Here is a 25,045-nt window from a genome sequence, read left to right on the forward strand (position 1 = left end):
AAAGAGACAGAGGGGGAGAAAGGTCAAAAAGGCGGATAAATAAGATGAACACCAGGGGGATGCAGAGTGATACGGGGTCTGATTCAGATGGGGAATTAGCCCTGCACAGGGTGGATGCAGCAGGTGATGTGTCTCAGCAGGGCGGTTCAGCCTCATCAGTGATTTGGGTTAGGCCAAAAGTGGAGGGGCAAATGATTGACATGGAGCTTGACACAGGGGCAGCCGTTTCACTTATATCAGAGAAAATGTATAGTGAAAAGTTCAGTCATATTCGCCTGCGCCACACCCACATTCTGCTGAAAACATATACAGGTGAAGTGATCGCACCAGTGGGGGTGGTAAAGGTGAAGGTTCAAATGAACAGAGACCAAGCACGGCTCCCACTATATGTGGTGAAAGGCGATGCACCCCCCTTGTTCGGCCGTGAGTGGCTGAGAAGAGTGAGACTGGACTGGAGCGCCATAAAAACAGTTAGATCTGGACAACGCATGCAGGGGAACACGCTGGAAGCAGTGTTAAAGGGGCATGCCAATGTATTTAAGGACGAACTGGGGACATTGAAGGGCTTTGAAGTAGCTCTGACACTCAAGCCCGAACATCAGCCGAAGTTCTGTCAGGCCCGGGTGGTTCCCTATGCACTTAGGCCAAAGGTGGACGCTGAGCTAGAGCGCCTGCAACTGCTAAATGTAATTTCGCCTGTGCAGTTCAGTGAATGGGCGACCCCCATTGTGCCTATCATTAACACTTTGAGTGCCGGGACACGTCTTTTCACGTCTTTGCTGGCCATGCTAAAGTTGCCGGGGGACGCTGTACAGCGTCCTTATATCAATATTTCAAAAATCTGCGATCGGATTCATAATGTCCCTCCGCTGGCCTGAGATCCACCAGCAGGACCCACTGAGCTCTCTGGCGATTCAGGAGCGCCATCTGGTGGCCGATCGGCGCAATCGCCAAAACAGGATGTTGAATAGAGGTTGTCATGACGACCGTAGTACTTCCGGGCGCTCGCTATGGTTCATGGGACTCTGGCTCGTCACGCTACACGGTGATCGATTGCCAATAACTCGATAAACAACATGATTTGGACGTATATACCATTATACAAGCTGGAGATGGACCGGGTAAAAATATATCCCATAATGATAACATTTCTACTCGACGATGATCGCCCAACGGCGCGCGGAGACTGGGGTGAGTTTCAGCGTGTAACGTTACCGTCTTCGATAATAACTGATATTATCAACATTTGACCCACATTAGATGATTGGTATAACGCTGCCCACGGAATTATAAACGCCCCCTCGCCCATCCGGTCAACATCAGATGACGTGTAGTAACTTCTAGAAGTACGTCTAGTTGGAATTTTTTATATCGCGCTGATTGCCATCAAACTGTATTTCATCATCAATATAATGCATTTGGGGCTATATATCACGTTCTGGAGAAAGCTGCAGAAAGAGATGAAAACATACTTATACATTAGACCATACTTTACTATGAATATGTGAATGAAAAAGTTTAACGTTGCTACACAATGAACAATACATATAGGACTTTGAATGGGCCCTAATAATGGCAATGTAGCAATAGAATTTAAAAAGTTATAGCCCTGCAAAGAAGGGGACTTTCTCCATAGACAAATAGCGCTGGCAATCTATGGTATATCATTAATTTAACCTTAGGCAACCAAAGTGTTAAGAAGAATGACAGTGTGCGCATCTGCGGGGATTTTAAAGTGACGGTGAACCCGGCCCTCTGTGCTGAACATTATCCAATACCCCGGATAGAGGATATGTTTGCTTCGCTAGCGGGGGGGGCAGCGGTTCAGCAAGCTGCAAATATCTCACCATCACAACGCACAAGGGGATGTTCTGCTATAACCGACTGCCTTTCGGCATAACGTCAGCGCCCTCTATCTTTCAGCGTATTATGGATCAAGTCCTCCAGGGGCTTCCCAATGTGCACTGCTTTTTGGATGACATATTGGTAACTGGGTGTAATGATGCAGAGCACCTGAAGAATCTGGAGGGGGTGCTGGGTCGATTGGAGAAGTTTGGTCTCAGGGCGCAGCGAGGGAAATGTGAGTTTTTCAAGGACTCACTGGAATACCTGGGACATTATATTGACGCCACGGGCCTTCATAAATCCCCAGAAAAGCTCAGGGCGATTGCTGAGGCCCCAGCCCCGACAAATGTGGGCCAGCTGCGCTCCTTCCTGGGATTAATTAATTATTATGGTCGGTTTGTTCAGGACATGGCAACGACACTCAGCCCCCTTCACGCGTTACTACATAAGGGGACACCATGGAAATGGTCACAGGAGTGTGGGAAGGCTTTCTGCTCAGCTAAGGATCAACTGCTCTCGGAGAGGGTGTTGACACATTACAATCCCCAACTGCCAATCATACTGGCGTGTGACGCCTCGCCCTATGGCGTGGGCGCGGTGATTTCGCATGTGATGCCGGGAGGTCAAGAGAGGCCCATAGCGTTTGCCTCCAGGACATTGAGTAAAGCGGAGCAAAATTATGCTCAGATTGAGAGGGAGGCCCTGGGGATCATATTTGGCGTGCGCAAGTTCCACGCCTATCTGTACGGGTGCCATTTTACCCTACTCACAGACCACAGGCCCCTGACTACAATATTGAGCCCCAGTAAAGCTATCCCATCGATGGCGGCTGCTAGACTGCAGCGATGGGCCCTAATATTAGCTGCTCACAACTACACGATTCAGTACAGGGGGGCGGCGGAACATGGCAATGCGGACGGCCTCTCACGCCTGCCACTGCCGGTTGAGCATAAGGACAAACCAGGTTCAGTGGATACGGTACTGATACATCACCTTGAATCGCTGCCAGTATGCAGCACTGACATTCGTAAGGAAACGAGGTATGATCCAGTGCTCGCTCAGGTGATGGACATGTGTTTGTCAGGACACTTCCCTGTGGCGCAAGGGCAGGACAGTGCACTGACTCCCTATTACACAAGAAAAGATGAACTCTCAGTGGTACAGGGGTGTTTGTTGTGGGGAAATCGGGTGATTGTGCCTCCAAAATTGAGACCCCAATTACTACAGGAGCTGCATGCAGGCCACCCGGGAGTAGTTAAAATGAAAGGTGTGGCTCGTAGCTACATCTGGTGGCCGGGGATTGACGCTCAAATAGAACAACAGGCCAGAGTGTGTCAGTCGTGTCAGCGCAACCAGAAATCTCCCGGTCTCTCCCCACTTCACTCCAGGCACTCCGTGGCAGAGGATACATGTGGACTTTGCAGGGCCCTTTGAGGGTCATATGTTTATGGTGGTGGTGGATGCTCACTCCAAGTGGCCAGAAGTGAAGCTGATGGGCTCCACCACAACCGCTAAGACTATTCAAGTACTGCGAGGGTTGTTTAGTCGCCATGGATTGCCAGAAGTTCTGGTGAGCGACAATGGGCCGCAGTTTAGTTCATATGAGTTTGCGTCTTTCCTCAAGGGAAATGGAGTGAAGCACATGCGCTCTGCTCCTTTTCACCCGGCCACGAACGGTCAAGCGGAGCGCTTTGTACAGACACTAAAACGCTAATTGAAAGCGTCCCGAGGAGCGACGACAGTGCAGCACAGACTGGATTCGTTTCTGCTCAGCTACAGAAATGCTCCCCACGCCACGACTAATGAGTCTCCGGCGGTGCTTTTCCTTCGCCGCCGACTCCGCTCCCGCCTTGACCTTCTCAAACCCAGTGTGGCAGCGGTGGTGGATCAAGCTCAGACAGTCGAGCAGGATCGCAGAGCCCAGTTCGCCAGAGACAAGGACTTTGCATCGGGAGACCCGGTGCTGGTCCGTGATTATAGACGGGGGGAGGATAAGTGGGCCAGAGACAAGGACTTTGCATCGGGAGACCCGGTGCTGGTCCGTGATTATAGACGGGGGGAGGATAAGTGGATGCCAGGGGTGGTGGTCTCCCAGGAGGGGCCAGTGTCCTACACAGTCGGGGTAGGCTCGGGGCATTGGAAACGCCACACAGAACAGATGCGGGCCTGTGACCCGATGCTACTCACTTCAGGGGAGCCTATACCACCAGCCCCATTGGCACAAACTACGACAGTCCTTATGCCAGATCCAGTGACCGTTTCCCCAGCGGTCCCTCAGTCACGCACACTGAGGCAGCTGACTTAGAGCCAACCAGAACATCTACAGAGACTAGTAGGAGGTACCCGGTGAGGGTAACTAGGCCTCCTGATCGTCTCACATATTGAGCGGGACGTTCTGACAGTCTCAGTTGGACTATGGGGGTTATTGCACTATTGTTTTTTGGTGTTATATTAGGAGGGGTCATTCAGGGGCACTTTATCACTATATTAGGTACTGGGTTTGGAAGTGGGGACAGCGATACGATTAAGTGGGGAGGAGTGTGATGTATGTGGCTGTTGGTGTGTTACGACCTCACCATTCCTATTCCTGCCCTCTAGGGGGAGGGCGAGCACTTCTTAAGGTGACAGCTCAGCCCGCTTCCGGGTTCGTTGTTATGGCAATAAAGATAGCTACAGCCATGGTCTGTAGTCCCTGTAAACAGCGTATCCAGTGTGATTAATATGCTACCATTGTACGGGGTCACATATATAATAACGTGTGTCGGAGGAAGCACGTGATAGCCTCCACTCTCCCAGACCGACTGTGGGGGGTAAGTGCGGTAAGTGCGGGGTAAGACCTAAAATGCTGATAATAAATCATATTCAGCCTATGGATTTCCTACATACTGCACGACACCTGTTTGAGCTGCGGGATGAGTATATATAGTATATACTATACTATATAGTATAGTATTATATTTGACTTATATAAAACATAAGTACAGATCACGTCTGAATGAATGTGGAGGATGATCTCCGAGTCGCTGTCTCCAATATTAAACCCAGACTATGCCCATCCATCTCATTAGGTGAGTTGAACATTATAGCCTTCTAAATGAAACACGCTATATGTATTCATTTTATGGCTGTTTGATTATTGTGTTATTTTGTGTAGTTATTGTGCGTGTTAAAAGCCTCCAATGCATATGTGTGCGTGTGAACGTTTGCATGTTTCAACCACCTCTATATAATAGTGGGGGTCGCGGCTCTCTGACACCGTTATTTCGGGGGTCGCGGCCTGAAAACTTTAGGAACAATGTATTTATTATATTACATGATACCTAAGCGCATACAGTACATATATCCTCTTAAGTATCTATTCATTCGTATCAATTAGATATACTCTTTATCTTTGGGCTTATTTTTGTATACTTATTCTGAAAGAGTTGAAATAATTATTTTCGCTAGCAAGATCTCATTCGATTATTCATTCCATTAAGCCAGCAGGCACATTTAAATAAATATAATCTGATTGATTGGGGTAATGAGGGACTTAAAATGTGCCTATAGATTAACAGCTGGCTTGCCTCAACGACTACCGCCCTGTAGCTCTCACCTCCATAGCCATGAAGTGCTTTGAGAAGCTAGTAAAGGGCTACATCTGCTCCTCCCTCCCCATCAACATGGACCCCCTGCAATTTGCATACCGCCCCAACAGGTCCACGGAGGACGCCATAGCCCATGTGCTGCACACAGCAGCATCACACCTGGACAAGAGGAAGGGGAACTACAGTATGTGAGAATGCTATTCATCGACTACAGCTCGGCATTCAATACCATAGTCCCCTCCAAACTCATAGCCAAGCTCAGGGACCTGGGCTTGAACTATGACCTCTGCCAGTGGGTCTTGGACTTCCTGACGGGCAGACCCCAGGTGGTGAGAGCAGGCAACTGCACCTCCTCATCCATCACCCTCAACATAGGGGCCCCCCAGGGCTGTGTTCTGAGTCCCCTCCTCTACTCCCTGTACACACACGACTGTGTGGCTCAGCGGAGTAGCAACACAATCATCAAATTTGCTGACGACACAGTGGTGGTGGGCCTGATCTCTGCCAACGATGAGAGGGCCTACCTGGAAGAGGTCAAGGTCCTGGCGGGATGGTGCCAGGAAAACAGCCTCTCCCTGAACGTCAGCAAAACAAAGGAGATGATTGTGGACTTCAGGAGGTCGGGGGTCAAGGACTACAGCCCCCTCAGCATCGACGGGGCACCGGTTGAGAGAGTCAACAGCTTTAAGTACCTCGGAGCCTACATATCCGAGGACTTGACATGGACCACACACATTGACAGTGTTGTGAAGAAGGCACGACAACGCCTCTACTTCCTCAGGCGCCTAAGGAAGTTCCAAGTCAGTCAGAAGATCCTTAAGAACTTCTACTCATGTACAATAGAGAGCATCCTGACTGGCAACATCACCTCCTGGTTTGGGAATAGCACTGCACAAGACCGAAGCAGACTACAAAGAGTGACACGTTCAGCCGAACGCACAATTGGAGGGGGGCTCCCCACCCTCCAGAACATTTACAACAAGCGGTGCAGGGGCAAGGCTAAGAGAATCATTAAAGACTCCAGTCACCCGAACAACTGCCTCTTTGAACTGCTGCGGTCAGGCAAGCGATACCGGAGTCTCAAGGCGAGCACAGAAAGACTCAGAAGAAGCTTCTATCCCCAGGCCATCAGGCTGCTCAACGAACAATGAACACTACACAACAACAACCATCAAACGCACATAGCACACACATCCACACACACACACTCACTTTAAACAAACACACTGTAGCACCCACTCCCCACACTTTATAGCACACACTCACTTTAAACAAACACACTGTAGCACCCACTCCCCACACTTTATATTTATTGATGAAGGATTGCACTACAACTCGTACACCTTACTGTAAATTGTACCTAAATTGTACCTCATCCCATTTCTGCTTTGCACTATATAGTATTGTACATTAGTACACTGCATAGTATTGTATATTATATGGTAACTCAGTTACGTCTATTCTGCATCGAACATTGTACATATGTCTATACTGAACACTGGGACCTCATTTTCTACTTCTAATTTACATGCTATACTATGTTATTTGATACTATCTTGTCTAGCACAGTCTCTGGAGCGTAACAGTAAGAAGCATTTTGTATGAAAGTATTCTGTACTTCTGTATGACAACTATTAAAGAAACTTGAACTTGAAACTATGCATTTAATCTGTCAGCGAGGCTATTGAGCCGTACTGTATTGTACCCATTCTGCAATCTGTTAAAAAAGTTTTAAATCAATCAATCAATCAATGCCGTTAGAAAATCAGGATTTCTGCGATCGACACCTGCTGTCTTTTCAGGTGAGGCGGCCGCGTGAAATTATCCTGAGTATCAAGTCTGGTTCGAATTAACGAGACTGAATCATTTCGAGGAACAGGGAAAGCCCGGATTCAAACATGGGGTTAATTGAATCTGGATAATGGGACTTTTGATCGACTTAGTTGAACCAGGTACGGGGAATAGGGCCCAGATAACACTACAGTCTCTCACACACACACACACACACACGCACGCACGCACGCACGCACGCACGCACGCACGCACGCACGCACGCACGCACACACGCACACACGCACACACACACACACACACACACACACACACACACACACACACACACACACACACACACACACACACACACACACACACACACACACACACACACACACACTCTCTCTCTCTCTCTCTCTCTCTCTCTCTCTCTTAGCTATCCATCGTGTTCGATGATGACGCTTGCTCCAGGGATGGGGAGAGAGGGGGGGTTAGCGCCGCCGCCGCTGGTGCCACTTCTCGTGGGCGTTGAGTCCGATCCTTGAGCCGCACACCCGTCCACAGATGGCGCAAGGGAAGCCAGATACCTGGGGGATGCCAGCCGCCCGCTGGTGTCGTTGCGTGCGCCTCTCAGATCTTCGGTCTTGGTTCGTTTGGTGTATTTGGGAAACTGCAGTGGCACAAGTGACTTGCCAGGCTGATCTGTCGAGTGCCAGAGTTTCAAGCTGCGTGATGTTTGCACACTTTAGGAGGTCCCTGGTGTAGTCCTTAAAGCGTCTCTTTTGGCCTCCAGCAGCCCGCTTTGCTCCTCTCAGTTGGCCATAGAGGACTTGGCGGGGCAGGCGGTGGTCAGGCATACGTAGGGTGTGCCCTATCCAACGAAGATGTTTTTTGGCCACAGCTGCGGCCATACAGATTGAGTTGGTGTTGTTGAGGATGTCTGTGTGGGGGACTCGATCTTCCCAGGTCAGGCCGAGGATCCTTTGGAGGCAACGGATGTGGAAAGCGTCCAGGTTGGTGATGTGCCGGCGGTATGGGGTCCAGGATTCTGCTCCATAGAGCAGAGTGGAGAGACATACTGCATTGTAAACGGCAACCTTGGTGCTGATCTTCAGGTTTCGGTTTTCAAAAACCCTGCTGCGTAGGCGTCCAAAGGATGATGCCGCTTTATTGATACGTGTGTGTATCTCCGCGTCAAGGGAGCAGCATGAGGACAGAGTGGAGCCGAGGTAGGTGAAATGATCCACTGTTTTGACCGTTTATGTGAAAACTGGGAGGTGTAGAGGTTCGGGAAGTGAGTTGGGACACGACACGACACGACACGACACACACACACACACACACACACACACACACACACACACACACACACACACACACACACACACACACACACACACACACACACACACACACACACACACACACACACACACACACACACACACACACACACACACACACACACACACACACACACACACACACACACACACACACACACACACACACACACACACACACACACACACACACACACACACACACACACACACACACTCTAAAGCTCACTCTTACTTGGTGAAGTTGGCCAGGCTCTGGGTCACCTTGGCGATGAGGGTCAGAGTTCTGGCTGTTCTGTCATCAGGGTACTCCTGGGACATGGAGAGAGAGACGGAGACGGAGACGGAGAGAGAGAGAGAGAGAGAGAGAGAGAGAGAGAGAGAGAGAGAGAGAGAGAGAGAGAGAGAGAGAGAGAGAGAGAGAGAGAGAGAGAGAGAGAGAGAGAGAGAGAGAGACAGAAACATATCATTAAATGTATTAGTTTATTTGGAAGGGACAACATGTATTAATGGACAATACATAGAATGCACTGTAAATACACAGGATTTAGCAAGGGATGCACATTTTCATCCTCAGTCCCCAAACATAAAACAAATAAAATACAAAAATAGAGCAATATAAAAACATGTTTAAACAAAAGAACAAAAACATGGCTACAACGCTAAAAGGACCAAGACCATAAAGGTCCTATATATGGTCAAATGCTTGGTGTTCTAGAAACCCTTTTTTTTTTTTTTTTACTTTGAGTTTAAAAGTAGTAAAGGTTAGACATTCTCGAATGGTGGTAGGTACACTGTTCCACAACATACTTCCCTGCACTGACAAGACATTCTGACCGAAAGTGGTGCGTCGGCGCTGCCTCACAATCCTCTCTAGAGGTCGACCTAGTCCTATGACCACGATCAGACTTCTTTTTAATTAATTCTCCCAGGGGAGGAGGACAGAGTCCATGTAATGTTTTGTAAATTATACAGACCTGTTTAGAGGAGAGAGAGACAGAGACAGAGACAGAGACAGAGAGAGAGAGACAGAGAGAGAGAGAGAGCGAGAGAGAGAGAGGGAGAGAGAGAGAGAGAGAGAGACAGAGAGAGAGAGAGAAATACACAGAGAGAGAGAGTCAGACGGAGAGAGAAAGAGAGAGGTAATTGTTGTGTAATTGGCTATGGTGTTTCAAATATAGTGATTTGATTGTGTCTACCTCTGAAGGTGTGTAGAGTGGTGTAGAGGGTAATACAAATTATAGTATTAAATAAATGTATTGTGGCAATATGCAGTATAATAATGGGCAACAAAAGAACAGAATTATTTCCCCAATTATTTATTCATCAGGGCTCTAACCTCAGCCCTGCATTAATCAACATTCATTAATTGGCTACTATACTAGAAAAATCCACTGTCCCCGATGTAAGTCTCCACAATCAGGAAGTGAAATGACTGCTCTTTGCAGATGCCCTTGTTCTGCTGTCCCCCACAGCAGCTGGCCTACAGCAGAGCCTGCATCTGCTAAAGCAGGGGTCAGGAACCTTTTTGACTGGGAGAGCCATAAAAGCCAAATATTTCTAAATATATTTCATTGAGAGCCATATAGTATTTTTAACATATAATATATTAAATATGTCTTACTTTTAATGCGACTTCTGGCGCTGCATGGTTTTGCTGATGGCCTTGTAATCTGGTTCATACGTGGTGAGGTTGAGCTTCATGCAGGCGTTGAGGCTTCCATCAGTTAAACGTGAGCGTAGGTTGGTCTTAATGTTCCTTATATGCGAGAATGACTGCCCACATGCATATGTAGAGCCAAACATGGTCAATACGGCAATACTCACGCTGCATTGTGTGGTATGTCACAGGAAGCTCGTTCCAAGTTTTAAGAATCAGCTGGTCTTCAGGTTGAATATTTTAAATTTCTGTCCACTTGTGTTCCCTCGCCAGCTCTGCTCGCTATATCTTCAGCTACAGATACTATTAGCTGTATCTTCAAAACTAATTTCTGTTTACTTTAAAATGACACAGTATTTTTTTTTTTTTTTTATTGATATTTTTGCACAAATCTTTCCATTATTTACAGTATACCTTTTCACAGCATAATATGCAACATCCGAGATTCGCCTTTTTCATTTTTGTAACAACATACAAAACATGTAATAGACTCATACAAACACATTAATAACTGACATGGAAATTAAAAAAGCACTTACAAAAAAAAAACATACTATACATTGTGCATATACATCTCTGATATATATATATATATATATATATATATATATATATACGTCATACGTTACATGTAGACCGATCTACCTGTGAGCAGGTATGTGCTGCATCTTTTCTTTTCTTTTTTCTTTTTTTTTTTTTTTTTTTTTACATTTCAGCTACGTATGTGTGTGTCTCCTATATACTTGTGTACCCCTATGTGTCAGTGAAAGCCTATATCTCAACTATGTGTATATGTAGGTGTGTGTATGCCTATTTCCTATACATGAGTATGTGCTTGTATGTGTGCCCCTGACGTGTATACCTTATCCTTGTGTATATGCGTGCATGTAAACCTATTATGTACACATATGAATATGTGTATCCTAGATACTTGTATGTGGCTATATCTGCGCACATGTGAGTGTGATAGAGACAGTGACCGTTCCATAGACACACCATCCGGACATAAAATATATGTACATATATACATAATATATTATAGAGCACAAGTACCATCAGATCAAATCCCCTTTTTCATATTCATCCTTGATAATATTGTAATCCCATTTTACTCATTTGTCCTCAGATCGTTCAGTCAGGTGTAGAAAACTGTCCCATATCTCAGCGAAAATATCCTCTCTCCCTGCGACTCTATACATTACCCTTTCATATGATGCTGTCCGAAACATTAGTTCCATCCATTCTTTAAAAGTAATATCAACAGGTGATTTCCAATGTCGTAATGCAATTCTACATCCTGATATCATGGCCATTCTATACCACATTCCCCGGTATTTAGGCAGCTTAATCCCTTTCGGTACTATACCCAAAACACATGCCATTGGGGCGTTATTTATCTTCACATTCAGGACCTTACTTAGGAATATCACAATTTGATCCCACATTTTCCGGACCTTCTCACATTCGTACAACATGTGCAGTAAGGTGCCTGTCTCCTTCTCACATCTCCAGCAGATGTCACTGTCCCTTAATTTCAGTCTGGCCAGTTTACTAGGCGTCCAATAGCTTCTGTTCAGCACTTTGTAAAAAATAAGTTGTGATTGCGCCTCCCTAGAGAATTTACTCCATTTGGACACCAGTTTCTCCCACATTTCCTCAGTAATATCCTCATGTACATCGTTCTCCCAGCTCAATCTCAGACCCGCCAATTTGGGTGCATTGTATTCTCTTATAACATCATAAAATCTTGACGCACCGCCTTTCCTGCGCCATCCTTTATAGAATATTTCTTGAATTGCAGTAATTGGGCCGCACTTTGGTCCTCCTATTGATGACGATATACAATGTCTAATCTGTAGGACTTTATAAAAGTTTTTATTATCTATATCAAAATCCTCCTTAATATCCTCAAAAGGCAAAACCCCATCCTCCCCGGCTATATCACCTAGTACATGTATCCCCCTTTTAACCCAATCGTCCCATATGACTGATTTCTTCCCAATCTTTAGTTTCTTATTATACCATATAGAGGCTCTCGTAGTTAAGTATGGGCTATCACCAGTCATTTTGTGCGATTGATTCCAAGTTTCCCTGATAAATGCCATCAAAGGGTTTTTAAGAGGTATAGGTCTGTCTGATTGTGTCAGGAAGGATTCCAGAGATGAGGGATATATCATTTCCTCCTCCATCCTGACCCAAGCAGGTGCCTCCTCAGACGAGTGATTCAGTTTGGAGAGCTGGGAGAGCGAGAATGCATAGTGATACCAGTCTAGTTCAGGCAGGGATAAACCGCCATTTTCCTTTGCTGCATACATTTTGGCCCGTCCAAATAGCGGCCTTTTGCCCCCCCACAGATATACATTAATGACTTTGTCATACTGTTTGAGTAACTGGGTCGGGAGAGTCAGCGGCAACATATATAGGATATAATTTAATTTGGGAGCTAGTATCATTTTCACTAGGTTTATCTTTCCCAGGAGGGACATATTCATTTTGGCCCAATTCTGGGTCAGAGCACTAATGTGTTCGATTATAGGGGCAATATTGGCTTGCATCAACTCTTTCAGACCTGGGATCAGCTTTATTCCTAGGTATATCAACCCTGACGGCATCCATCTGTATTGCCACCCCCTTCTGATATCAGGGGGACAACATTTAGAGAGAGGCATTGCTTCTGACTTGCTCCAGTTGATTGTGTACCCAGATATTTCGGAGAAGGACTCGATAACGTTTCCAATGATCCCAACTGCTGTTCGGGGGTTGCTGGATACCAATAAGATATCGTCCGCATATAAAAATAATTTATGTTCTACCTGCCCCGCTATTATCCCTTTGATGTCCTGATTAGTCCTCAGTGCGATAGCAAGTGGTTCGAGGAAAAGCGCAAACATTTGGGGAGAAAGCGGAGAACCTTGCCTCGTCCCCCGCCCTAGGTTAAAGGGCGAGGATACGATCCCGTTGGTCAATACTGATGCCATCGGATTTGTGTATAACAGTTTTACCCACCCAGTAAACGATGGACCGAACCCGAAGCGCTCTAGCGTGTGAAATAAGAATGCAAATTCCACCTTATCAAAGGCCTTTTCGGCATCCAATGAGAAGGCCACTGTAGGTTCTATATCATTCCTTACCTTCCACATTATGTGTAGGAGTCTGCGGATATTATCAGCTGAGTTTCTCCCCTTCACAAAGCCCACTTGATCTGAATGCACCAAAGTTGGTAGTACATCTTCTATTCTATTCGCAAGTATCTTTGCCAATACTTTTTCTTCCAAGTTGCTCAGGGATATAGGTCTATAGCTTCCACAGCATTGAGGGTCTTTGCCCTTTTTCTGTAGTAATGTAATAGTGGCAGATCTCAAGCTAGTGGGCAATCCCCCCTTTATCAGTGAGTCCTCATATACTTTTAATAATCTCGGAGCGATTATATCACTGAATTGTTTGTAGAAATCGGGAGTAAACCCGTCGTCTCCTGGTGCTTTACCCAATTTAAGGCTGTTGATTGCCGCGTGTATTTCTTTTATCGAGACCCCCCCCTCCATTGACTTTACCTGTTGTTTCGATAATGACGGTAATTTGATTTTGTCGAAGAACGCGTCCATTTTTAGCTGATCCACCGCCTTCTGTGGGGTATATAAGTCCTGGTAGAAGCACCTGAAGACATTATTAATTTCCTTTTTGTCCGTAATAATCTTGTCATCTTTATTACGAATCGAGGATATAATATTCTGATTATGCATTTGTTTAACCCGATTCGCTAATATTTTACCCGCTCTCTCCCCTTGTTCATAATATCTTTGGTTGGTCCTAAATAACGCATATTCAGCCTTCTTTTGATATATGTTGTTCAATTCGTATTTAGATTTGCTTAGGTTCCTCCACGTTTCTGGGTCTGGTCTTTGGCTGTGCTGTTTCGAAAGTATTTTAATTTCCTCATCTAACGCTGTCATTTTTTGTTTCTCCGCCCTTTTTAGTATCGCACCGTATTGTATGAGTCGTCCTCTCATGTAAGCTTTACATGTGTCCCACATTATGCCACTATCATCTATTGACCCTTCATTAAGTTCCCAAAATTCCTTAAATATAGTTCTAATGTACGTACACGATCCTTCATCATTTAACATCAGGTTATTGAATCGCCATCTCCGAGATCGTTGCCCTTCTTCCATGGATGTGATCACTAAATCAACCGGAGCATGGTCAGATATTACAATGTTCCCTATCCCAGTACTTGCAACCTGTTCTAGAGTATGAGGAATGTGGGTGAGAGTAAAACGTGTAGTCTCTTTCTTGTGGGTTCATAACCCTCCAAACATCCACTAGACCCAACTCCTCTATCAGAACACCAACCGCCAGTCTCCCTGTGTTGTCAGCGGTTTTGGGTTGGTATGATCTGTCTATCAAGGTGTTTCCAACCAAGTTGAAGTCCCCCCCTATGATTACGTTGCTATTCCCTATTTTCCTGATCACCTCACATATCTCATGGAAAAAGTCTGAGGACGACCCGTTGGGCGCATATATATTAGCTAAAGTAGTCCTCTGTCCCTCTAAATCAGCATCCAGTATAACCCATCTTCCCTCATCATGTGAGAAACTATTGTGTACCTTTAGGTCTAAGTTTTTTCTCACCAATATTGCCACCCCCCTCTTCCTAGAAGAGAACGTGCTATAGTATATTTGTCCCACCCAATCCCTTTTAAGCTTGGCCGACTCCTCCTCATCCAGGTGTGATTCCTGAATTAGTGCAATATCTGCCTTTTTTTGTTTCAAGAACGTCAATATCTTCTTTCTCTTAATGGGATGATGACATCCGTCTATATTCCACGATATTATTTTAATCAGCCCCATATTTCTCGTAATGCATCTCCCCTGTGCAATCCATGACGTAGTCTAGTGCCTGAGACTGTGAAGATATATATACAATAGTATAGCATACAATGAAATAAAAAAGAACATATAAAAACATAAATACACTCTCCCCCCCCACATTTACCCAAGCTACGTTCGATATGACCCCAGATAGAACAGTCGTACCGAGGGTGAAATCGATACTCACCCATGCACCTTGGTCCCCCTCGACTAACAGAGGAGTGCATACGGCACAAGGCAGATTGCCCAAAACTGTGCCCCTATTATCTTGTATACCCTGACGTAACGTATGGCTCACACTGTAATCTATATACAGTGCGATCAATTCAACTGAACTTGACAAAACGGTAACGTTTCCAACCATTAACATTTGTATATCTTTCAGATATATCTTGGTACATTGTAACTTCTATGACATAGCCATAATGGCCTGTGGTTCATTTCGTTATACTTTTCCTGTATCCATCCGGGATATTTCCCCTCCCATACTTTTATCATATTCTTCTATCCATTGCCCTCTATTTTCATTTCACATTTTTTTTTTGTTTTTTGTTTTTTTTCTCTTTTGTCTTTTCCTCTATATACATATTGACATTTTTTGATGTTATTTACTCTATGACGATGCCCCCGTGACTTATCTGTATTCATGCGCTTCATGAACTTTATCTCAATTGTCCGCCTCCGACTGTCCCCGTCTGAATCCCTGTAGTTTCTCCCGGTATCCGTGATGACCATTGCCCTGCTGTGTGGGGCGTTCAGTCCCCGTCGTCTGCATGTCGTCCCCCGGTCCCCGTTTTCTTCCCATTGTCTGCCAGGTAGACAGCCGCATTATCTCCTCTCGGTCCGGGTCGGTAGTCGGGTTCACCACGGTGATCTTGAATCCACGCTTTGCCATATCCGCCGTCGCCTCCGCCGCGCTCTGGTACAGGCGGGTGCCATCCTCGTAGAATACCCTCATCTTCGCTGGATACGGTGTCTGGAACTTGAGATTCTTCTCCTTCATTATTCTCTTGGCCTCGGCATATTCTCCTCGCTTCTTCAGTATTTCAGTGGGGAAGTCATGGTCGACATAGAAGCGATCGTTGCCACATGAGACGTTCTTCTTCTGCCATGTTCGGCGTATTATCTCTTCCTTCATTTTGTAACTCCCAAACTTAACCACGATTGACCGTGGCTTCAGCTGTGGGTTGTTAGGCCTTGGGGCCAGTGCCCGGTGTGCTCTTTCGATACGAAGGTCCATGTCATGAGGCAGACCGAGGGCGTCTTTAAACAAGCCGTCTAGAAATCCATGCATGTCTTTCCCCTCTTTTTCCTCCGGGATACCATACACCCGCAGGTTCTCTCTCCTCGTCCTGCCCTCCTGGTCGAGTAGTTTAGCCTCCACGTCGGCCTGCCTCTGCATTAGCTTTTTTATTAAAACCGTCGCCGCATCAAGCACATTTTCATTTTCTCCGATTCTCCCCTCAGTTTCATCGAGCCTGTCGTTCATTTTGTTCATGTCATTTCTTATCTCCCGAAATTGACGCTCATTGTCTTTTCTGAAGTCTTTGAGCTCGTTGTATATGTTCAACAGCGTGGCTTCTTGTTCACAGTCATCGTTGCCATCTTTTCCTCCCGTTACTTCGTCATTCTCTGCCATTCCGTCGTCCTTTTCAGTTGTAATCGTGGTCGCCCTACGTCTCGTGATAGCCCCTTCTGTCATCCCATCATCATTAAATATATACCCTGGTGTTTTTACTAAATGTTTCTCGGGGCTACATCATTTTGCTGTCGGGGAGCTCGCGAGTTAAGCAGCCATGTTCTTCCGCTGTCAGACCGGAAGTCTACCATGACACAGTATTATTAAGAAATATCACAAGTATTAAAAAAAAAAAAAAAAAAAAAAAAAAATTAAAATTTCTGGGAGCTATATGCTGTCACCAGAAGAGCCATATATGGCTTGCGAGCCATAGGTTCCCGACCCCTGTGCTAAAGCATCGGACAAGTGACCACGTCCGGTTTCGGCTGGTCCTGAATGGAACATTACAAAAACATTTGTAAAACACAAATTTTCTGTGGGATTGTTATAAACTTTGGACCTGTACTAGATAAGACTTCAGGCTATGGAACCGTTATGTTTTCCAGCTCCTACCTCTCAGCTGGAACCCAAAAACAGGCATCTGGCAACAATAAGGGGTTAATAAGGGGTTAAGTGGTATGAAAGACTTGCTAGTAGTATAGTCGATGCTATGACATTATTATATGAGTCCCTTGGTTGGAGGTCTGACCTTTTGACCTTCAGACAGGCAGCAAACGGGGTCACGACTCATGAGACAAAGGAAGGTGTCAATCCACACCATAACAATGTTTTAACTATCCTCAGCTGAAAAACACGTTCCTCAAGCACTTCTTATGCTTGATTCATGTTGGAACATGGCATTGCATCGCGCTGAGGCATAGGAAATGCTAGAGGATTGCAATTTTCTGTTGTCGATGGTTACAATGTTTGCCTGCATTTTATGGTGTGGATTAACACTTTTTTTTGTCTAGTGACCCTGTTTGCTGTGTGTGTGTGTGTGTGTGTGTGTTCAAGTTCAAGTTCAAGTTCTTTAATAGTTGTCATACAGAAGTACAGAATACTTTCATACAAAATGCTTCTTACTGTTACGCTCCAGAGACTGTGCTAGACAAGATAGTATCAAATAACATAATAACATAATATAGCATGAATTTAGAAGAAGAAAATGAGGTCACAGTGTTCGGTATAGACATATGTACAATGTTCTGAGTTACCATATAATATACAATACACAATACTATGCAGTGTACTAATGTACAGTACTATCTAGTGCAAAGCAGAAATGGGATGAGGTACAATTTTAGGTACAATTTACAGTAAGGTGTACGAGTTGTAGTGCAATCCTTCATCCATAAATATAAAGTGTGGGGAGTGGGTGCTACAGTGTGTTTGTTTAAAGTGGGTGTGTGCTATAAGTGTGTGGAGTGGGTGCTACAGTGTGTTTGTTTAAAGTGAGTGTGTGCGTGTGGATGTGTGTGCTATGTGCGTTTGGTGGTTGTTGTTGTGTAGTGTTCATTCATTGTTCGTTTAGCAGCCTGATGGCCTGGGGATAGAAGCTTCTTCTGAGTCTTTCTGTGCTCGCCTTGAGACTCCTGTATCGCTTGCCTGACCGCAGCAGTTCAAAGAGGCAGTTGTTCGGGTGACTGGAGTCTTTAATGATTCTCTTAGCCTTGCCCTTGCAACGCTTGTAGTAAATGTTCTGGAGGGTGGGGAGCCCCCCTCCAATTGTGCGTTCGGCTGAACGTGTCACTCTTTGTAGTCTGCTTTGGTCTTGTGCAGTGCTATTCCCAAACCAGGAGGTGATGTTGCCGGTCAAGATGCTCTCTATTGTACATGAGTAGAAGTTCTTAAGGATCTTCTGGCTGACTTGGAACTTCCTTAGGCGCCTGAGGAAGTAGAGGCGTTGTCGTGCCTTCTTCACAACACTGTTAATGTGTGTGGTCCATGTCAAGTCCTCGGATATGTAGGCTCCGAGGTACTTAAAGCTGTTGACTCTCTCAACCGGTGCCCCGTCGATGCTGAGGGGGCTGTAGTCCTTGACCCCCGACCTCCTGAAGTCCACAATCATCTCCTTTGTTTTGCTGACGTTCAGGGAGAGGCTGTTTTCCTGGCACCATCCCGCCAGGACCTTGACCTCTTCCAGGTAGGCCCTCTCGTCGTTGGCAGAGATCAGGCCCACCACCACTGTGTCGTCAGCAAATTTGACGATTGTATTGCTACTCCGCTGAGCCACACAGTCGTGTGTGTACAGGGAGTAGAGGAGGGGACTCAGAACACAGCCCTGGGGGGCCCCTATGTTGAGGGTGATGGATGAGGAGGTGCAGTTGCCTGCTCTCACCACCTGGGGTCTGCCAGTCAGGAAGTCCAAGACCCACTGGCAGAGGTCATAGCCCAAGCCCAGGTCCCTGAGCTTGGCTATGAGTATGGAGGGGACTATGGTATTGAATGCCGAGCTGTAGTCGATGAATAGCATTCTCACATAGTTCCCCTGCCTCTTGTCCAGGTGTGATGCTGCTGTGTGTAGCACATGGGATATGGCGTCCTCCGTGGACCTGTTGGGGCGGTATGCAAATTGCAGGGGGTCCATGTTGATGGGGAGGGAGGAGCAGATGTAGCCCTTTACTAGCTTCTCGAAGCACTTCATGGCTATGGAGGTGAGAGCTACAGGGCGGTAGTCGTTGAGGCAAGCAGGCTTGGATTTTTTGGGTACAGGGATAATAGTGGACTTCTTCAGGCAGGTGGGGATGACAGCCTGTTCTAAGGACAGGTTAAATATGTCAGTGAATACTGGGGCCAGTTGGTCGGCACAGACTTTTAGGACGCGGCCGGGGATGCCGTCTGGACCTGCTGCCTTCCTGATATTCACTTTTTTAAAGGTCCGCCTCACCTCATGCTCTGTTACCCTGAACACTGCGCCTCCATCAGCAGCCGACCCCCCCCCCCCCATTGCCGAGGCTTGTGAGCTGGTGTTGTTATTACCAGCATCAAACCTCGCATAGAAGGTATTGAGGTCATTTGCTAATGAGATGTCACTGTTCAGTTTGAGGGAGGCGCCTTTGTAGTCTGTCATCGTTTTGAGCCCCTGCCACATAGCTCTAGAGTCAGCTTGTTCAAACTGGAGTTCAATTTTATCCCTGTAGCGTCGTTTGGCCTCTGACACAGTCCTCCTTACGTTGTATCGCGCCACCTTGTGGTCATTCATGTTGCCTGCCTCTAGGCCGTCGTTGTATGCTTTGGTGCGCTCTCTCAGAGCTTCACGGACGGATTTGTCTACCCAGGGTTTTTGATTTGGGTAAACTTTCATTTTGGTAGTGGGGATTGTTTCTTTCACCCTAGTACAAACATAGTCCAGCACTGTCTCCGTGTAGGCATTAATGTTATCTGTGTCGCGGAACACATTCCAGTCTGTGTTGTGAAACACTGACCGGATCGTATCCTCTGACGTCACATCCCATTTCTGCACCTCTCGCGAGACTACGGGAGTACTTTTAATTCTCTGTCTGTACTTCGGTGAAAGAAAAATTGATGCGTGATCTGACTTACCGAAGCCACTATCAGAATGAGCCTTGTAGCCACCTTTAAATTGCGTGTAACAGTGATCTAGGATGTTACCGCCTCTGGTGTTGCAAGTCACATGCTGATAGAAGTCGGGCAATACCTTTCTCAGATTGGCGCTATTGAAATCTCCCAGAACTAAAATGGCGGCGTTAACATTCGCCTCTTGGATTCTATTTACCTCGTCGTGTAGTCTGGAGAGCGCAACCTTGTTGCTGGCTTGCGGTGGAATATACACTCCGACCAGGACGATCGCCGTTAACTCCCTCGGGAGGAAGAAAGGACGACACTTGATGGTTATATATTCCAGTTCTGGGGAGCAGTGGTTGGATAATTCCTTCACGTTAGTTGGGTCACTCCAATTTTTGTTCAACATGAAGGCAATACCTCCTCCACGTTGTTTACCGGATTCTGCTGTTCTATCCTTGCGGTGAATGAAGAAATGATCGGCCGGTTGGATGGCGTGGTCTGGGACTTCTGGCGCCAGCCACGTCTCGATGAAGCAGAGAACGTTACAGTCCCTAACGTCTCTCTGGAATTGAATCCTTGCTCGGATGTCGTCTAGTTTATTGTCTATTGATTGTACATTGGCTAGCAATATACTGGGTAGTGGTGTCCTGTGCCGCCTGGTTCTCAGCCTGTTACGGACTCCAGCTCTCTTTCCTCGCCGTCTGGGTCCTTTGTCCCTGGGGGCGAGATCCGGTCCTGATGTCCTCAAGATCTCAACGGGCCATTGTTGCGGTTCAGAGAGCTGATCCAGAGAGTAATCCAGTCGGTAAGTTTCCCGTAATCCAATGTCTATAAGTGACTGACGGTCATACACATTAAATGCACCTACTGTTGGTACAGACAAAACTCTTAAAACTATAAATATTAACAAAAGTATGCACAGTCTCGACGGAGCGCACAGACAGGCAGCCGGTCGTAGCGGCGCCATCTTTTTCTTTTTTGTGTGTGTGTACGTGCGTGCGTGCGTGCGTGTGTGTGTGTACCTGTTTGTGTGTGTGTACCTGTTTGTTTGTGTGTGTGTGTGCGTGTGTGTGTACCTGTGTGAGGTCGAACAGGGACGGTGACATCACAGCAGGACACAGGAAGCGCAGGAATAAGGAGGCACTGATCAGACGTTCACTGATGTCCGGACGACCTCGAGTACCGCACTCCTGACGCCAGGACGCAAACACATCCTTTAACTCCCTGGGAAAGACTCTGGAGAGAGAGAGAGAGAGAGAGAGAGAGAGAGAGAGAGAGAGAGAGAGAGAGAGAGTTGTTTTTTATGTGTGTGTGTGTGTGTGTGTGTGTGTGTGTGTGTGTGTGTGTGTGTGTGTGTGCGTGCGTGCGTGCGTGCATGCGTGCGTGCGTGCGTGTGTGTGTGTGTGTACCTGTATGAGTCCAGGATCTTGCAGAAGGCCAGTGTGTGTGTACCTGTATGAGTCCAGGATCTTGCAGAAGGCCAGTGTGTACCTGTATGAGTCCAGGATCTTGCAGAAGGCCAGTGTGTGTGTACCTGTATGAGTCCAGGATCTTGCAGAAGGCCAGTGTGTGTGTACCTGTATGAGTCCAGGATCTTGCAGAAGGCCAGTGTGTGTGTACCTGTATGAGTCCAGGATCTTGCAGAAGGCCAGTGTGTACCTGTATGAGTCCAGGATCTTGCAGAAGGCCAGTGTGTGTGTACCTGTATGAGTCCAGGATCTTGCAGAAGGCCAGTGTGTGTGTACCTGTATGAGTCCAGGATCTTGTAGAAGGCCAGTGTGTACCTGTATGAGTCCAGGATCTTGCAGAAGGCCAGTGTGTGTGTACCTGTATGAGTCCAGGATCTTGCAGAAGGCCAGTGTGTACCTGTATGAGTCCATGATCTTGCAGAAGGCCAGTGTGTGTGTACCTGTATGAGTCCATGCTCTTGCAGAAGGCCAGTGTGTGTGTACCTGTATGAGTCCAGGATCTTGCAGAAGGCCAGTGTGTACCTGTATGAGTCCAGGATCTTGCAGAAGGCCAGTGTGTGTGTACCTGTATGAGTCCAGGATCTTGCAGAAGGCCAGTGTGTGTGTACCTGTATGAGTCCATGATCTTGCAGAAGGCCAGTGTGTGTGTACCTGTATGAGTCCATGCTCTTGCAGAAGGCCAGTGTGTGTGTACCTGTATGAGTCCAGGATCTTGCAGAAGGCCAGTGTGTACCTGTATGAGTCCATGATCTTGCAGAAGGCCAGTGTGTGTGTACCTGTATGAGTCCAGGATCTTGCAGAAGGCCAGTGTGTGTGTACCTGTATGAGTCCAGGATCTTGCAGAAGGCCAGTGTGTACCTGTATGAGTCCAGGATCTTGCAGAATGCCAGTGTGTGTGTACCTGTATGAGTCCAGGATCTTGCAGAATGCCAGTGTGTGTGTACCTGTATGAGTCCAGGATCTTGCAGAAGGCCAGTGTGTGTGTACCTGTATGAGTCCAGGATCTTGCAGAAGGCCAGTGTGTGTGTACCTGTATGAGTCCAGAATCTTGCAGAAGGCCAGTGTGTGTGTACCTGTATGAGTCCAGGATCTTGCAGAAGGCCAATGTGTGTGTACCTGTATGAGTCCAGGATCTTGCAGAAGGCCAGCTCGCAGCACATCCTCAGGTTGGCCTGGTGCTCTGACAGCTCAGAGGAGGAACATCTAGCTGGATCCACCTCACACACCTCATCTGACTCATATAACGCCTTAATAAACTCACCTAGACAGACAGACAGACAGACAGACAGACAGACAGACAGACAGATTTGTTAATAGATAGATAGATAGTGAGTGAGTGAGGGAGTGTGTGTGTGTGTGTATATGTGTGTGTGTGTGTGTGTGTATGTATGTATGTGTGTGTGTGTGTGTGTGTGTGTGTGTGTATATAATATGTGTGTGTGTGTATACGTGTGTGTGTGTGTGTGTACCCAGTGCATCCTGAAGGTATCTCTGTCCCACTAGTTTCAGGTATTCCTCTATGCTTTTTGTTGCCAGCGTGTTCTCTCTGAATATGAGGTGATCGTTGTCACGGCAACGGTCCACCTCTGACATCATCAGGTCAGTCAGGAAGTCCTGCAGGGGTCAAAGGACATTTCAGGTAATTTCAAAGCAGCCAAAGCTGCCAAACTACTGTACATCACCAGTGAGAGGTCTATGTGTCCTCTACCACCCTTTAAACTCATTCGAAACTCTTTGTTAACATTGATGGGAGGAGGGATATGAACTCAAACCCAAAAACCGAGACACGTAAAATACTTTTTTAAATAAATGGTTATGGTAAAATCTGCCTCCCTACAACCTTCTCCCTGCCACTCTTGACACCACAATGTGCCTCATACCTATATCCACAATCTGCTCCTCCAGAACAGATTCAACCCATCCACACCAGTTTGCTAGCAACCCGGCTAATCTCTCCTACCCTCCTACAGCCACTAATACACCTGTCACAGTACGGGGAGGCTTATGGAATTGTCAATCAGCAGTCAAGAAAGCTGACTTCATTACTGCCTACGCCCATAGTCAAAATCTGCAGCTCCTGGCTCTAACTGAGACCTGGATAACCCCCAATAACTCATCAACACCTGCAGCATTATCTACAAACTATAACTTCACTCAATTTACACAATTAGGACAGCCGAATCCCGTCCAATCTTTCGCCGTCGACTAAAGACTCACTTCTTCAACCATTATCTGAAATGATAATAATAATAAAAAAAAAATATATATATATATATAACCCTGACTAACCTTACTGTCATGCACTTGTCCTAATAAACTAACCTACACTGTAACACGCAACACTTTGATAAACATTGTTACTCAGCTGATAGAGTTGTACCCTTCTTGCTGTCTTGTCGTACAGAACTTGTAAGTCGCTTTGGATAAAAGCGTCAGCTAAATGACTGAATGTATGAATGTAAATGTAAATGTAATGCCTCATTGGATTTAGATTTATTTTCTAACTGGGCGGGTCTTAATCTATAAACTCTCAAGGAACCGAAATGTGGCACAGATTGATCTAACATGAATCGGTACTCTGTAGTACCAACATAATTCGGTCGGTACCCTTAAAAGTACAGAGTTAGGTACCCAACCCTAATTGACACACATCAACAAATCAGTGTTGAATTCAGAAGTGTGATGCCAACTCTGTTGCCAACTCTGTTGCTAATTCTGTTGCTAATTCTGTGGCTAACCTGTTGATAACTCTGTTGCTAATTATGTGACTAACCTGTTGATAACTCTGTTGCTAATTATGTGACTAACCTGTTGATAACTCTGATGCTAATTATGTGGCTAACCTGTTGATAACTCTGTTGCTAACTGTGTGGCTAATGTTAGCTGTTGCTAAAAGGAAATACAAAAAATACTATACAATTCCAAACTTGGAGTGATGAATAAGTCATCAATATAAGTCAGTCATGAATATAAAGAGGTCTTTATACAGGCTACCATAGCTTCTAGGGATGCTCGATATTGGCTTTTTTACCGATACAGATATTGTCCAACTCTTAATTTCCGATACCGATATCAACCGATATCAACCGATATCAACCGATACCGATATATGCAGGGTTCCCCCACCCCCCCAAAAATGGAATAATTTCAGGTAATTAACATTACATATCTATTGTTGTGGAATTAACACAACATTATGCATACTTTTGACAATAAATAAAATCAGAATTTGTTCTTACTTGCTTGCCTGGGTAAATAAAGGTTATAGAAATGTAAAAAAAAAAATTTAAATAAAAAGATATTTGAAAACCGATACCGACATTTTAATGCCGATATCGGCCGATAATATCGGTAGGTCGATAATATCAGACATCCCTAATAGCTTCACATCCCATGCATTTCCTGACGTCTTT

At 46.0% G+C, this 25,045-nt stretch overlaps 1 protein-coding gene across 1 annotated transcript in view; it reads right to left on the reverse strand.

Annotated features, from left to right (window-relative positions):
* The window catches only part of LOC311248521 (disabled homolog 2-interacting protein-like), a gene marked incomplete at its 3' end in the record, with an annotated part of 101,075 nt that overhangs the window by 36,885 nt on the left and 39,145 nt on the right, over positions 1 to 25,045 (reverse strand). Inside the window, exons 6-9 of the mRNA XM_084338012.1 lie at positions 23,102 to 23,246; positions 22,749 to 22,893; positions 21,240 to 21,399; positions 8,787 to 8,863 (exon numbers count right to left, since the gene is read on the reverse strand). Of these exons, the coding sequence (XP_084194138.1) occupies positions 8,787 to 8,863; positions 21,240 to 21,399; positions 22,749 to 22,893; positions 23,102 to 23,246 (527 nt within the window). The remainder of the gene's footprint in view (positions 1 to 8,786; positions 8,864 to 21,239; positions 21,400 to 22,748; positions 22,894 to 23,101; positions 23,247 to 25,045) is intronic.

Source organism: Notolepis coatsorum (assembly GCF_963971535.1).
Source record: "Notolepis coatsorum genome assembly, chromosome: 2".
Lineage (NCBI taxonomy): Eukaryota > Metazoa > Chordata > Actinopteri > Aulopiformes > Paralepididae > Notolepis > Notolepis coatsorum.